Here is a 15000-nt window from a genome sequence, read left to right as displayed (position 1 = left end):
ATATATATATATATATATATATATATATATATATATATATATATATATATATATATATATATATTAATTTATGTATAATTCATGCTTGACTTCGTGAACAACTGATTTGCTCAACATTTATCATAAGGTAATCTACACAGGTAAATTGTGTAAAAAGGTAATCAGCACTTTTGTCATTATTACTACTGAATAAAATTTTAATTTTATTGATTTTCTTCATAGTTTTTTTACATAAAAGAATTAGTAACTAAATCAAGAATTCTTTATATCCCTGAAATGATTTAGGGTCTAAAGAAACGCAAATCAAGAAAAAGCTGCAATTAATGAGAACTTTTAAGGCGTTCCTGATAAAAAAAAAATCACTAAATCTTACAGTTGAAAAGTACATAAATCTGGTTATAATGAAACGAATCCAAATGACATTTTAGACCTTGCAGAGGTATGCTCACAATGACAATGAACCGAAAATAACGGTTAAATCCTTCACTTCTTATTTCTCTCTGCTATGAATACTCACCAAAGCCGTCGGTGAATTCCTGGAGCGTAAGAAATCCGTTGTGGTCTTGATCGAGGGAATCGAACACGCCCTCTAGTTCGTCTGGGCCTAATGGCAGCTCACCCCAGAGACGCTGGAGAAGAGGATAGAGTCATTTTTCACTCTTTTCCCTTAATGATAACAATGAACAAGATCTAAACACTCTATGCCTTCTCCACCTTTTTTTTCTTTTTTTTTCGTCGCCTCATAGCAACGAAGGCCTAAAGGATTTATTGTCTAATTTTGTTTTCGTTTGTAGATTGACTAGCAGATACTAGTTAGTTGTTTTTTTTATAGAAAATGGAAGAAATGTGTTGATAAACTAACATTAACTCTCCGCAATGCTTTAATTTGTTAATGTGTTCATGGAAATAAAAGTCTTAATATCAGACTCAAAGTAGTATTTTAGAGACTTAAAACAACGTGGCAAGAGAGATGACTGGAAATATATTCTAGGTGTTTAAGATACTTGAAGCAAACGCTGGAACGACGCATCGAAAGTTACGCAAAAATTGATGACTGAAGTGTATGAGAAGTTGAACTCATAAAAAAAAAGACATAACAACAATTCACGAAATACGAGAAATTGAGAGTGGAATGAGATGATGTCGATTTTGTCTTCAATTTTCTTCGCCGAAACATGCGGATGGAGATTTTAGCTTGAGTTCCCTTTACAGATAAAGCATCAGTTACAGTCTTTAGTCCCATCCAGTGGTGGTAAACGATAATTTTTGCATTGTGAACGACATTCCGGTTCGAACTTCGTCTCGGTTGCTAAGGGCCGAGTAAAAAGGTCCACACTAAACCTCTTCGTCCTTTTCAAACTTGACCAATTTAAGGGCAATCTTTGTACGAGGACCCATGCTGACATGAAGCCAGCTTCATCTAAGCCAGCCAGCCAACTTTCGTAAATCTGGTAACGTCAAAGTAAATTTAGGACCAGTGCTTTCCTTGGCGCACTGTGAGCAGTAGCGAAACTTATTTATCAGCGTCCAATTGACTTAATTGCTCTGCTTTCTAACTTTTCATCCTCAGCTGCTCCGTAAGCTCTTTTCCTACATAGCAGTCCAACTTCTTTAACTTTGTCTCGTTCTAACGATGATCTGGTTTCTAGAAATGAATCCTTTTGTCTAACCCGACAAAAGTTTAAAGTAGAAGTAGGTTTGATTTCTATATCTATCAATTCGAATATCTGCTCTGCCAGTTACCTCTCTATCTTCTGCAACGCTTTTTTGCATACAAAATATTTATTCACGGCCCAAACGCAGGACAATAATCCCAAATTAGAATTCTCTTCTTCTATAAATTCAGATTGTGTAGAACTGTAACTAAATGGCAGTTATACATATTTTTTCTCTTTCTTTGTCTGATATAAAGAATTGTTGCTCACTGTGTCAACTCCCGCGATAACATTCGAACATGATAGTTTTTAAACTCATGCTGGTCCAGAGACCGGATAAAAGAGGGGTTAGCGCCCCAGTACTGTAAAAATCAAAATGTGAATGAAACTGCCAAAACTTAGCATTAAGGGGGCAATCAGGGAGGAGCTCAATCAAAACCATGAAACCCCTGGTGGTAAAATGGAGTACTAACCTTACTGAGGCAGCTTTTATTTCCCTAACGCAGACTCTAGGGTTGGTTGTGGCTGGGTTAAGCGTATTCTAGCAAATCAGTGGTTTCATTGTTATTCAGGAGATGAAACCTATTCATATAGAGCAAGCCCACAGGGGCCACTGGGTTCAAATTCAAAACTCCAAAGAATATGGCGTTCATTCGAAAGAAGTAACAGAAGGCAATGCGAGATATAGAACGTAGAGATCAGTGACTTGAAAAGAAAAATAAACGAATGATTTAATAGCTTAAAATGTAAGTCAATTATTGAAATATAAGGCTAATTGTTTTAGGGAAGTAGTGCGTTGCATCTTCGCTTAAACTTTGAGGTTCCAAATGCGCGACATCCTCAGGGAGGCTGTTCCGCGAGGGATCTTAACCTCGTGTTTTGCAAGAGTGCTCCGTGCTCCCATTCGGAACGAAAATCGCTGAAGGATACTACGCCTTGGAGAGGAATAGAGCATGACCATGAGAATGTGATGTGAATGAAATCTCAAGTCACTGCAATGTAAACCAGTTATTTAAATCAGCCTAAGGTCTGGCTCTGCTAAATTACTCTTCACCATAACCATTTCTTATTCACTATAAAGTCAGTGGAGGTATAGACGGATGGTTCGTTTACTCAGGGACTACTGTACCCTCAAGGACATTCAGGTTATATACGTCACCTCGGATGACCGAATCGCTTAAGAACCAAATAAATGGCCCTAAAATCGCCGAAATGCTTTTCTGCAATAAATAAAATTGTCCTCGAAACACTGTAATGTCCCTAAGAATCATAGAAATGTCGTAGAAATCACCGGGGTTAGTTTTGTGCCATCGAGGACCATTTCGAAGGTCCTTCCACGTAATACCGCATGCCAGTTTGATGAACCAAGTTATATCCACAAAGGAATTTAAAAGGCAAATCCTGCAAACTCACCTGCAAATCTCTCTTAGTAATGAAGCCTTTGCTTTCTCTGTCACAGAGGTTGAAGAGTTGCTCCGCCCTCACCTCCCAAGAGGACGATTCGCTCTCCTCTTCTGTCAGCATCGCGTGGGACTTGGGAGCTTATTCGCCTTCTTCTTCTGCCATGATGTACGAATCTAGGTCGTCGATGATACTGCAACCTGTTACGAGGAAGCTGAATCTTAATTAGGGTATTAGCTAAATTTAACTTCACTTCTTTTTCTCCTTTGATGTATTCATGGGTTTCATGACCGTTCTTGAATGTTTAAAGTGAAAATGTTTGGGGTAGTATACATACCACGTATGAGTCACAAAATGTTGATCTAGAATATAACCAATGAATATGTGGCTTGTTATCCCTCTTTTTTCAAGGTCAGTGACTGACACCAAAGTTATTTTCAGCACTGAAAATGTACTTAGTATGTAAAATTGCAAAAATACCTCCAGAAAAGAAATGATCAAGATTGGTTAGAGGATGGGAATCTTAATTGCGTCGAGGAAGGACATAATTTTTCATAGTCAATAATGCTCAACCTGAGTAGCATGAATCTGGAGAACGATACCGAAACAAAGATTTCCTAACTATGCCTAGTACGTGCGTGGACGTTACTCGTATATATGACTGCACACAAATATGAATACGTGCAGTGATGCCAGATGCCTGGGCAACACGCTACATAACTATCACCCAATACTTCCCTTTGGAATAATGATGTCACCCAATATCTCAACATACTATTTCTTTTACGCAAAGACGTCATATAGGCGATAAACAAACGCAAATTTTGCCGAATAATGATTCGCCATAGGCCACGTTATTCGGTGACGAGGGGCGGGTATGCCTACGAAGACAAAAGGCTGGTCTGTTTCCCCCTCCGCTTTTATGCGTTCTTTCATATATGCACACACGCGCCCAAATAGGCTGTGCGTTACCAGATATACGCGAACTCATGAATGCGTGTGTCTATGAATGTACCATACTGAATTAACTTGATTGACTTTTTCCAAGACATAAATCCTTCCTACAGAAGAGAGTCATTCACACTTCAGAGTCTATTTGGACACAAGCAGTGACAGTAATATCATGTCTGATAAAGAATTACACATGCACCTAAACACATCCACAACACATAACATACTTGAAATACACACACACACACACACACACACAACAACAATATATATATATATAATATATAATATTATTATATAAAACAAAAAACACAAACCACACATATATGACAAACTCACACACACTATATATATAATATAATATATACTATACATATATATCTATATATATATATATATATATATATATATATATATATATATATATATATATATATATATATACACGCACACAGACAGAAAGACACACACTCAAATATATATATATATATATATATATATATATATATATATAAAAAATAACATTTTGTGAGCGAACTGAAAGATTAGATCGGTGGTAAGAGCAGGGGAATCACCACCGGTGGAGGGACAAAATTTGCTAATTTTTATATAGACCAGTTTTTTGTGTAGATTACGAATCTGAAAGGTGATCAGCCAGGTTCGGAGGCGTTGCTGAAATATTAAGGGTAAAAAAAAGACTCAACTTTAGAAAAGTGAGAGAAAATCACCAATGGAAGAAGGACAAATTGTTTACATACTTTTCTAAACCAGTATTTTGCGTAGATTGTGAATCTAAAAAGTGATGAGCTAGTTTTGAAGACCCTTGTGAGATATTAAAGGTCAAAGGTCAACATACGCAGCATTTGGCCAAATGTATAATATACTTGGTGGAAATAAGAATTCATTCATAATTTGCATTGAAACCTATAATAGAAAGTGCTTGAAATCTACCATGGCCTCCAACAAGTGATTCCTTAGGAAATCTAAACCACAAACCACCGGAATGTCTGGTTAACTTTCTAATGAAACTAATACAGCCACAATCAACACATCACAGAGCAAGTAATGAATCACAAAAACTTGCCGAGTACATCTCACAAGATTTGATTTATGACACAAAAACGTACTCTACACAAAAACATACTCTACTAGGAATAGAGCTCGAAAACATGACAGGAAAGAAAATGTTGTCTCTATACTGGCAAGATTAGGGCATTCCATCAGTTATGATCAAGTTCGTCTTATTGAAACGGCCCAGGCTGAACTAGCTCAACAAATGACAGTCCTGGGATGTAGCTTACCTCTGACTCCATCTTCTGCAAGTGACACTGTTCCTACATACTTTTGGTGGGACAATTTTGACTGCATAAAGGCGAATGATATAAGAAGCATTGACACTACTCATGGAATAGCGTTCCAAGAAAGTGACTAACAACGAATGCCACAGCTAACATATGAAATTCAACCATCACAGCGACGGACTGTAGAAAAAACTGCAACTGCGCTTTTTCAGAAAAAGATCAATCCACATAGAAACCCTCCCAGATTCAAAGTAATCAAGACAGTCTTGGAGGGGGATCAGAACGTAACAAGCACTAGTAAGGTATTTATGTGGAAACTTCTACGACAACATTACAGTTCAACAGTGCAGTCTGTGCACCGCTTTGTTGGTTGGGTTATTCAACTTTATGAAGACCCATCATCTCAACCGAAGTGTTGAGCAACAGTACCAAAAGACAATCTTCCAGGTTCTTCAAGGAGACTACGGTAAGACTCCACAATACTGGGCAACGTAAATTAAAGCTGTTGATCGTCAACACGCTCGTCATTTGGCCATAAACATGAGTTACTATGACCTTCGACTGAAATGTAGGACAGGCTCTTTGCCATTTCGCTTTGCTGTGAACAAACAAAACTACGTTAGATATGGGTCCTTCTCTTGTCGCCAGCTAATGACACTTGATCTTATATATCCAGGTGCCAGGGACGAACTTCAGAAGGGCATGTGTGTCTGTACAAACAATACTAGAATCAGGCAGTCACTTGAAGAGTCTGGAGAGCAGACTTTCGTGAAGAATTCGAAAACACCTGGTGGGACCAAGAACTTCAGTCATCAGGAAACAGCATACAGGAAATGGGTACTGAACTGTCCATTTACGTCTGCTATGGTTTCCTCTCTGTTACAATTCAGCAACCTGAGTGACACTAATCAAAACCCAAGGAAATGCCTAAGAACAAAAGAAACACATAATTCAGAGGACCGTATTATAAGGACGATGGAAGTTATCAGGTCCTACTTCATCAATCCATTCTCACTTGACATAGACCTTAGTAAGCTGTTTAACATTGTTTCAAGCAACTCATAGCGATGTCGAAGAGCACCTTTTATCAACCCACAAACGAGGTAGTGAACTTTATCCTGCATTCAGTACCCGACTTGACATGGAAAAGAATGGTGAAACTGATTTTTTTTTTTATCCAATATCAAGAACACCTGAGAAGTTTTCAAGATAACATTAAGAGGACAACACTGCAGTCTGCAAGAGGACAGATAAAAAACTTAGCCGTACAAAGAGTTATCCGTGGTATACTGCCAGCCAAGTCGAGTGAAGGGAACATGTCCATTAATTTTGATAAAGCATTGACGTACCCTATAGCATCTGTGCCTCTATCTCTGGCAACACCAGATGGCATTCGTCGATCAACACCTAAAGTCAAATGATAGAAGTTGTTTTCACATCACTGGACTCGACAAATACTGCCAATGAAATCCCAGAGAATGCAGTATACATTGTTGACCTTGTGGCATATTTACGCTCATTATTGAACATACCAGACACATTCCGGTTATTAGCCAGGGGAGTAATGGCTGACATACCCATTCAATGCAAGTGATCTACTTTGCTCGTGACTCATACAGTGTAGATTTCATAAAGCAAAGTGAGCGAGCTAGAAGAGGGCAGATATCAGATATCAGAATTCCAGCTCCATTTAGACAGTTTAAGTGCAAAGGAGAGAACAAAGATAGAATGCTGGAGCTGATTGAACTGGTTCTTCGAGAAGAGGGAGCTCTCCTTGCAGATCGTGTTGCGTACAATGCAAGGGGGAAGGTATGCATGAAGATAACGTCACAGTGTTCAGAAGAGATTCCATCCATGGCAAGTGACCATATTGATGCTGATACAAAAACCTGTTATCTCACCCAGCATGACCTAAAGGAACACTCTGGTTCGAGTGATACAGACATTCCCAGAATTTTGCTATTCATTGAATGTGAAAATCTAAAGGTTATCATAGTTAATGGGAATGAGAAGAGTCGGCGAGTCCTTGATCAAAGTCAGTGTCAGATCACTGATATTAAAAAAAAGGCATTGCTTGGCATCCATGCCTTCTCAGGGAATAACTATGTATTTTCTTTTTTTCCGGAAAGGGAAGAAAACTGTAGTATTTGCAGAACTGGGTAACGAGAGGCATATTATCCAACATAATTTTAGATGAACTTCAAAGAGCTACTTGTGCAGTCTACAATCAAAGGAGATGCAAACGAGTTAATAAAGCCAGAGCTCCTCTTTTCTGGAGTCGCTTTCATGACGGCAAGGTAGCTAGCTGATCTGTCTGCGTTACCACCATGTGAATCGGCACTGGGTTTACATGCAGCTCGAAGTAACTACGAGGCTAGGATGTGTCGCCTGGCACACAAAGCCCTGCAGTCTTTGGATACTCCAGTAAATCATGGGTGGAATGATGATTTATCGATCCACTGGATTGATATGCCACATCCTCGTGATGTTGTAGAAGTTCTTTGCAATAAATCTGGTGAAGATAGTGATGAAGAATTATCAGGCTACAATGAAGATAGTGATAGTAACTGTGATTAACAGCAGAGTAGTTAATGAATGTAGTGCTATCCTTGTCCCCATATTTAACGGATGTATTTACCTGTGTTCCATACAAAAGCATGACTAATTTGAGAAGGACAGCCAAATTTGTAAATATGTTGTAGAATTGGGGGAGGGCAGTCTTTTCATAACGGCAAATGAAAGTTTAAGTCATTACAACTAAAATTTTGATATCTTTTAATTTTCTCAGTTTCATATTAGATTAACAAATGGAATTCTACCCTTAGACACCAAAATTTAAATAATACAGTTCATGCATTAGTTCATCAGCGAAAAGTGCAAATGCAATAACCGCTGTGACAACACTTCCTTCACTCAACTGTAATATTAAGTGTAGTACCAATTGTTATTCTTTGACCACTGAACTTTGAATTTATGCTGGCCATTAAAATTATTATACCTGTATTTGTTATTTGCATGTGGATGCATATAGGCATAAAGAGTCATAAATTCATTGAAGTTTATTTTCAAAATTATTATGTAATGAAATCTTATACGTATTTGGTCAGATGTTGCGTATGTTGACCTTTGACCTTTAATATCTCAGGAGTGTCTTCAAAACTAGCTCATCACCTTTCAGATTCATAATCTACACAAAATGCTGGTTAAGAAAAGTATATAAACAATTTGTCCTTCTTCCTTTGGTGATATTCCCTCAGTTTTCTAAAATTGGGTAATTTTTACGTATGTTGACCTTTGGCCCTTAATATTTCAGAAACACCCCCGAACCTGGCTGATCACCTTCCGGATTGGTAATCTACTCAAAAAAACTGGACTAGAAATATATTGGCAGATGTTTAATCCCTCCTCCGGTGGTGATACCCCCTCCCCCCAGGGTCTAGATGCTGTTGAGCCTGTTGAGGATACTTGATATAAAGAATAAGTCTAAAAGTTTTCTTCCATTATCTTCCTGACTGAAGAGAAACGTGTGTTCGACGATGGAGGTAATCGTGACCGGTTTGGTGCAAACGTGGAGAGATGGAAAAAAGTCAGACGAAAGGACTTGAGATATACGTAGGTGCAAAGCTGTGCGATAAGAGAATGGGTCACGAATAGTGTAAATGGTAGACTTTTACAGAATTACAAAACTCAAAGACTTATTAGTCAATCCGAGGAGACATCGTGTGCTCACTTATCTGTAGGAGCAGGTTTTACTGTGCATTAACAGTCCTAATGATTTTGTCTAGCTTCCTTTTAAACTCTTCCACACTGTTTTTGTTTACAACTTCTGGTGGCAGTTTAGGCCTATTCCACGTGTCACATATCTTGTATATATATAAGTTCCCACAATGGGATGTGTTGTATCTTATCAGTTGACACAGGCGTCAACAATACAGGCCACCACCGGGTCGTGGCTGAAAGATTTGTAGGCCGTGCTGAGAGTTGCATACGCTGTACATAAAACTCGATTGCGCCGACACTTTTTTATTTGTTTCCTCTTGATAATACATTCAAAATCTTTCGTTTTGCAATTTTCTTCATTATCCCGGTTCATACTATAGCGGTGCCAGACGCACGACCATGGCTAACTTAACCTTAAGTAAATTAAAACCTACCGAGGCTAGAGGGCTGCAATTTGCTATGTTTAATGATTGGTGGGTGGATGATCAACATACCAATTTGCAATCCTCTATCCTCGGTAGTTTTTAGGATCTGAGGGCGGACAGAGAAAAGCGCGGACGGACGGACAAAGCCATCTTTTACAGAAATCTAAACGTTAAAAGCACATGTGATTATGAGTAAGGTCGTTGGGGTATGATTCGAGGAGGAGATGAAGACGCAGGAAGCGCTGAATAGACAGCACAGGAAAGCTGCCAGAAAGGAGAGGTCTAAATTTGCAGGAAGTGTGACAGTGAGTGAGTGCAGAGTAGGAACGAAGGGTCCGATGTGTAGTAGTATACAGCAGCGCTCAAAAGAGTTTGCAAATGAGCCTTCTGTGGAAGTGCATGGAGCGTCTAATGCTGCCGAAATTTGCTGAGCACAAACTCATCCACGAATAAACAGCTAAAACACGAATGTAGCTGCGTACAAATATAATCTTTTCAGCGAAACTACTCACCCTCCAATAGGGGCAACTAATTAATGTTACGTACACACGCACGCACATACGCACGCGTGCACACACAAACATAAACACACAAGCACAAACACACACACACACACACACACACACACACATATATATATATTATATTATAATATATATATATCTATATATATATATATATATATATATATATATATATGTGTGTGTGTGTGTGTGTGTTGTGTGTGTGTGTGTGTGTAAATGTGAATGCGTGTTTAATTTTACTAAAACTAAATGACAAACATTTTACCATATATATATATATATATAGATATATATATATATATATATAATATATATATATATATGTGTGTGTGTGTGTGTGTGTGTGTGTGTGTGTTGTGTGTGAGTGTTTGTGTAAGCGCGCTCGCGCTCGCATGTATATCCTACAACTCTGCAACAAGAAGACCGAACGAAATAAAAGCAATTATTTGCATCTGGAGGAATGCAAAGCTCAGTGGTAAACTATTGAAAAATGTTGGGGCGTTTCATTCTGAGATGAGAATTTGAGAGCGAAGGGCGATACAGCTGGGCGGAGAAAGAAGGAGAGACCCTGGTCCTCTTGAAATCCCGTTGGATTTTGTAGATTCCCAAATTCTGACTGATGACAGAAACTTCCTTGTTCGAAACATTCCAAGTGTAACACACGATGATTGTTAGTAGGACAATGCACAAAGCGACTTTCAGCCGAGTGAAACTGCTGGAACACTAGATAGCCTTTCCTTGAATAAAAGATGCATTGCTCACGGAAATACATACCTCTGAAGACTTACCGGAGTTGTCATATTAACGAATGCAAAATTGTTGGAATGAAATAATAGCTCATGATGCTGGGAATGAATGATTTCAAATCATGCCCAGAAGAGTAACAAGAGCAAACAAATATATCTGAAGACAAACGAGGCTATATATTTGTTTCTTACCTAAATCTCTGTATGGTCGGGTACTGGAATCATTTGTTTAAAATACACTTTTATCACAAAGCCAAAGGTCATCGACGGCACTTATAATATCAAGCGAATGAAACGTGAACTGCCTGACTGACTGGAGAAAAGATACCACTAACAGATTCAGCGGTGCCGTGGCCGCCGTCGCCGGATAGAAGTGGAAGGATCAGGTCCCCTAAATCATGACGACGAATAACTCACTCGAGGCTTTTCAGAAGTCTGATGACGGCTGATGAAAGGTACCCCAGAAACCGGGAACACCTGTGCAAGTAAACCACAGGTAGTCACATTCACTCGATACTTCTCCTTCTCGGGTCTCTTTAGGACCCAGTGCTGCTCGCATCTTATTCATAATGTCTGGTGTAAGTTTCTTAGCATCGGTTGGTGGGATGAGGATGTTGGCCCAGTGCGTATACTCTCACAAATGGTCCGGCTTTCACGGGTGAACATAACCCAGTCAACGAGGTAGGTAGTAAGGGAACGACCTTTCACATCTTTCCTTGGAAATCAAATGCTTATATGGCGGTGGAATTCCCTACAAATACTCTTTATGTAAATGGCGACGGAAGGGGCATTTACCCTGTCTATCATACGAAAGAGCAACTGACTCACCTCTTTAATTCAGAAAAATGAATATATTGGGCAAACGATTAAAGAGATGAAGGTATTTGACTTCATATACATATCCATAAATAAATGAATGAATATATATATATATATATATATATATATATATATATATATATATATATATATGTGTGTGTGTGTGTGTGTGTGTGTATGTGTGTGTGTGTAGAAGAAAAGCTGTACACATTTGCAATGGATATTCAGTCGGTAGAAAGCTAGCAAGACGTGGATTGCACAACGACCCATGAAATGCGTGGTATTGATGCCATTGTTTTAATATCGCAGTGTGAGATGTTGTCAGAATGAATGTCAGTGACACTGGGCCTAATTTTCAGAAAACAGTTACAATAGTTACAGCCCTTTTTTTGGACCAAATGGCGGGATTTACACTTCCTGTATACAAGAAGCAAACCTGTGTCCTTTCCCGGGTATGAACAAACAAAATATGCGGTAATTATATACCCAGGATGCAGGGTGGAATGGCCAAGGACTAATGGCGACCTGCATTTGTACTGCGTCACTTCCAGAGTAAGTCCTGAAGATAGCATCCAGGATCGTAGGAAACACTGTCAGATTTCTCTCTACACATACTCATACTTAGTCACATGCATACACATGCGTACGCACACACACACGCACACACACACACACACACACACACACACACATATATATATATATATATATATATATATATATATATATATATATATATATATGTGTGTGTGTGTGTGTGTGTGTGTGTGTGTGTGTGTGTGTTACGGCTCACGCCTTCCTTGCCCGGAAATGTTAATAATGAGAATGACTGACGTGATACCAAGAATATGCTCTTTCTCATAATAAATTTTGTATTTATAACTGACTTCCGATGCAAATCACATCGTTAATGGTAACATGTAATTCTTTTTAAATAAATATACCGATGAGACGACAATCTAATCATGCTTTAAATCCAGCCCTGGACCGAAGAATATATAAAAATACTAAAAGAAATAAGTTGGTTTGAGAGACGATTATTTATATTATATATATCTATTTTCTTTTTCGAGGTGACGGTAAATACCCGTCTACGATATCACTGGAAACTTATCCCAACTTGCTGTCCAAACTGTGTTAACGGCTGCCTTAGGAGCATGACCCCGTGCCGGCACAAGGCCGGCTTTATCTAAAACAACAATAGAGGTTACAACTCAAATATATCTACCGATGAAGAGCAAGACAGAAGCTCCAAAGACATCGGCAGGGGATATTTACCGTCAACTCCAGAAAAACAGTTATATACAATAAGAATTTAACCCTCAGGTATGCGATAGAAAGAGAGACTGCGCTTTTGACAATATGGCTGATGCTTCTACTATCATTTTTAAGAAGAAACCGGATTACGACCATGACAATGTAATAGCTTCAGTAAGCCTCACCATGTCAACAAGTTTAAGTAATTATTCGTTGACAAGAGAAGAGAAACAAATGTCTTATTATGACTTGTTTGCAGACACGTCATACGCATACATAAAAACATACATGGGGACTTGTATACTACAATCTCTAACTTCTTACACAATGGAAAAATGGGGTAAATGTGCTGCAAGCCCTTTATATCTCTTCAGTTTTAGGAATGTTCCTGAGAAGTTTCCAATATTGCTAAAGGAAATGAAGAACTTTTCTGCGAACTAAGTACTTAGAGCAATGGCAGGCTTGCATCCAAAATGATTCCACAAAGGATACAGCAACCAGGGTTTCCCTTGTAGGCTTTGACCCGAAAGTCGCCTGTAATGCTGAGGATCCATTCCCATAACCAAAAGTTTTCAGAATTTTGGCATCACCTTGAAAAATCAGTAACTGATGCTATTCTGTGCATGTCTGACCTAGACGCTTACTACTCAAGGTGTTAGCTGCAAAATTTCAGCAAGAAAAGGCTTCCCATTTCTTCAATGTATTACTATAACATCCAAAGCTTTTCGAAGTGTCGAAGGACACTGTTGAGCGAAATGAATACATTAAGTGTGGATGGACACAGTCTAGTGAGTAATGTGGAGCTGCAGGTGTGAAAGTTGACTGGTAGCTTGTAGGAGCATAAAGTCAGCGAGTGTACAGAGCAGACAGCTTGTAGAACAGCATCAGTTCAAGCAAGACAATAGCAGGAGATGGTTATTGTAATGTTAATGTGCTTGCAAACATTATGTTCCCGTAAACCCCCTCCTCCGCCTCCTCTGCCTTCATGTCCTCCATCACCACCACCATCATTTGAGATGTTGCTTCACCTCTCTGCAATACTGGTGAGTAGGTACCCATTCAATGCTTTTACTTGCTGCTTCCATATCGCGGTCTCTTTTTTGTCACGTCCTACGTGTATGCCTTCGACGAACAATGATTTCGATCTTTCCACGTGGTTCGAGGGATGTGTCATGATATTATTTTTGGTATAGTGCAGTGCTGGTGCAATAAAGTATAGCGAAAGGTTTTCGAAATTGTAAATGCGGTACACACGAGTACATTTTGTATTTGCACAATACGAACCGGTATGTTTAGGGAATGAAGGCTTATTTGTTAAACATTTACTTAATATTACGTCAATTGCGTATAACCATGCTCAACCTGTTAGATAATATCTCGTTTGGGGTTGAGTACCAACTATTTCGAGGTATCGTGTTTAATATATATATATATCATATATATATATATATATATATATATATATATATATAGTATATATATATATATATATATATATATAGAGAGATAGAGAGAGAGAGAGAGAGAGAGAGAGAGGAGAGAGATTGCAAGCCTTTGCGTCTGCGTACATTTGTGTATGCTTACATTGTAAGTATGCATTCCATTTACTTTCAAGAAATTAACAAGAAAAAACTGATGACTTTTGAAACTTACATTATGTCATTTTTTCATTAGTTTTCGCTAACTATTCATATCTAAAAGCAAAAGAAATTATTATCCCGCCAGCTATACGTGACTGTTCAGCCAAACAAGAGTTTACGTACATATGGGGACGGTACTTTTTATGGTCTGGTAATCACCAAAGAAGTGGATGATTTAGTCTCCAACGGTGACATCCCAACGCATCAGTTGCTGGCTCCGAGCCTCTTGCGTCATTGTGACCTGAAGTCGTGAAAAGTCCGTATTATTAAATAAGTCACGTACTTTTAGGCATAAATTATACCTCAAAAGGCGGCAGCTAGCCAATTTTGCTTTTAAACTCGAAGAAATTCTTTGAGGTGTGGAATCTCATAATTTTGAAGTCTTTGTGACACGGAATGACTGGTTTTTTTGAAGTCTTTTTGACACCGAATGACTGAGTTTTAAAATTTTTGTCACCGAATGACTGATTTTTGAAGTCTTTGACACGGAATGACTGGTTTTTTTAAGTCTTTTTGACACGGAATGACTGATTTTTTCAACTCTTTTTGACACGGAATGAC

General features: G+C 38.5%; 2 protein-coding genes across 6 annotated transcripts in view; one reads left to right on the top strand and one right to left on the bottom strand.

The window, feature by feature from the left end:
• The window catches only part of LOC135195665 (EF-hand calcium-binding domain-containing protein 4B-like), a 127107-nt gene that overhangs the window by 26524 nt on the left and 85583 nt on the right, over positions 1-15000 (bottom strand). For 3 of the 5 annotated variants that reach the window (XM_064222042.1, XM_064222038.1, XM_064222039.1), the window contains exons 2-3: positions 3069-3256; positions 518-629 (exon numbers count right to left, since the gene is read on the bottom strand). In XM_064222042.1, the coding sequence (XP_064078112.1) occupies positions 518-629; positions 3069-3179 (223 nt within the window). In that variant the 5' untranslated portion in view covers positions 3180-3256. Of the gene's footprint in view, positions 1-517; positions 630-3068; positions 3257-10915; positions 11079-14562; positions 14681-15000 lie in introns of those variants that run through there. The other 2 variants (XM_064222040.1, XM_064222041.1) reach the window with 2 other exon arrangements.
• LOC135195666 (uncharacterized) overlaps positions 13686-15000 on the top strand; it is a 103368-nt gene continuing 102053 nt past the window's right edge. The window contains exon 1 of the mRNA XM_064222047.1: positions 13686-13842. The gene's annotated coding sequence lies outside the window, so the exon portion shown is untranslated. The remainder of the gene's footprint in view (positions 13843-15000) is intronic.

This window comes from Macrobrachium nipponense, chromosome 16 (assembly GCF_015104395.2).
Source record: "Macrobrachium nipponense isolate FS-2020 chromosome 16, ASM1510439v2, whole genome shotgun sequence".
Classification (NCBI taxonomy): Eukaryota; Metazoa; Arthropoda; class Malacostraca; order Decapoda; family Palaemonidae; genus Macrobrachium; species Macrobrachium nipponense.
The sequence above is the reverse complement of the archived record's forward strand: the minus strand, read 5'-3'. Positions and strand labels throughout refer to the sequence as shown.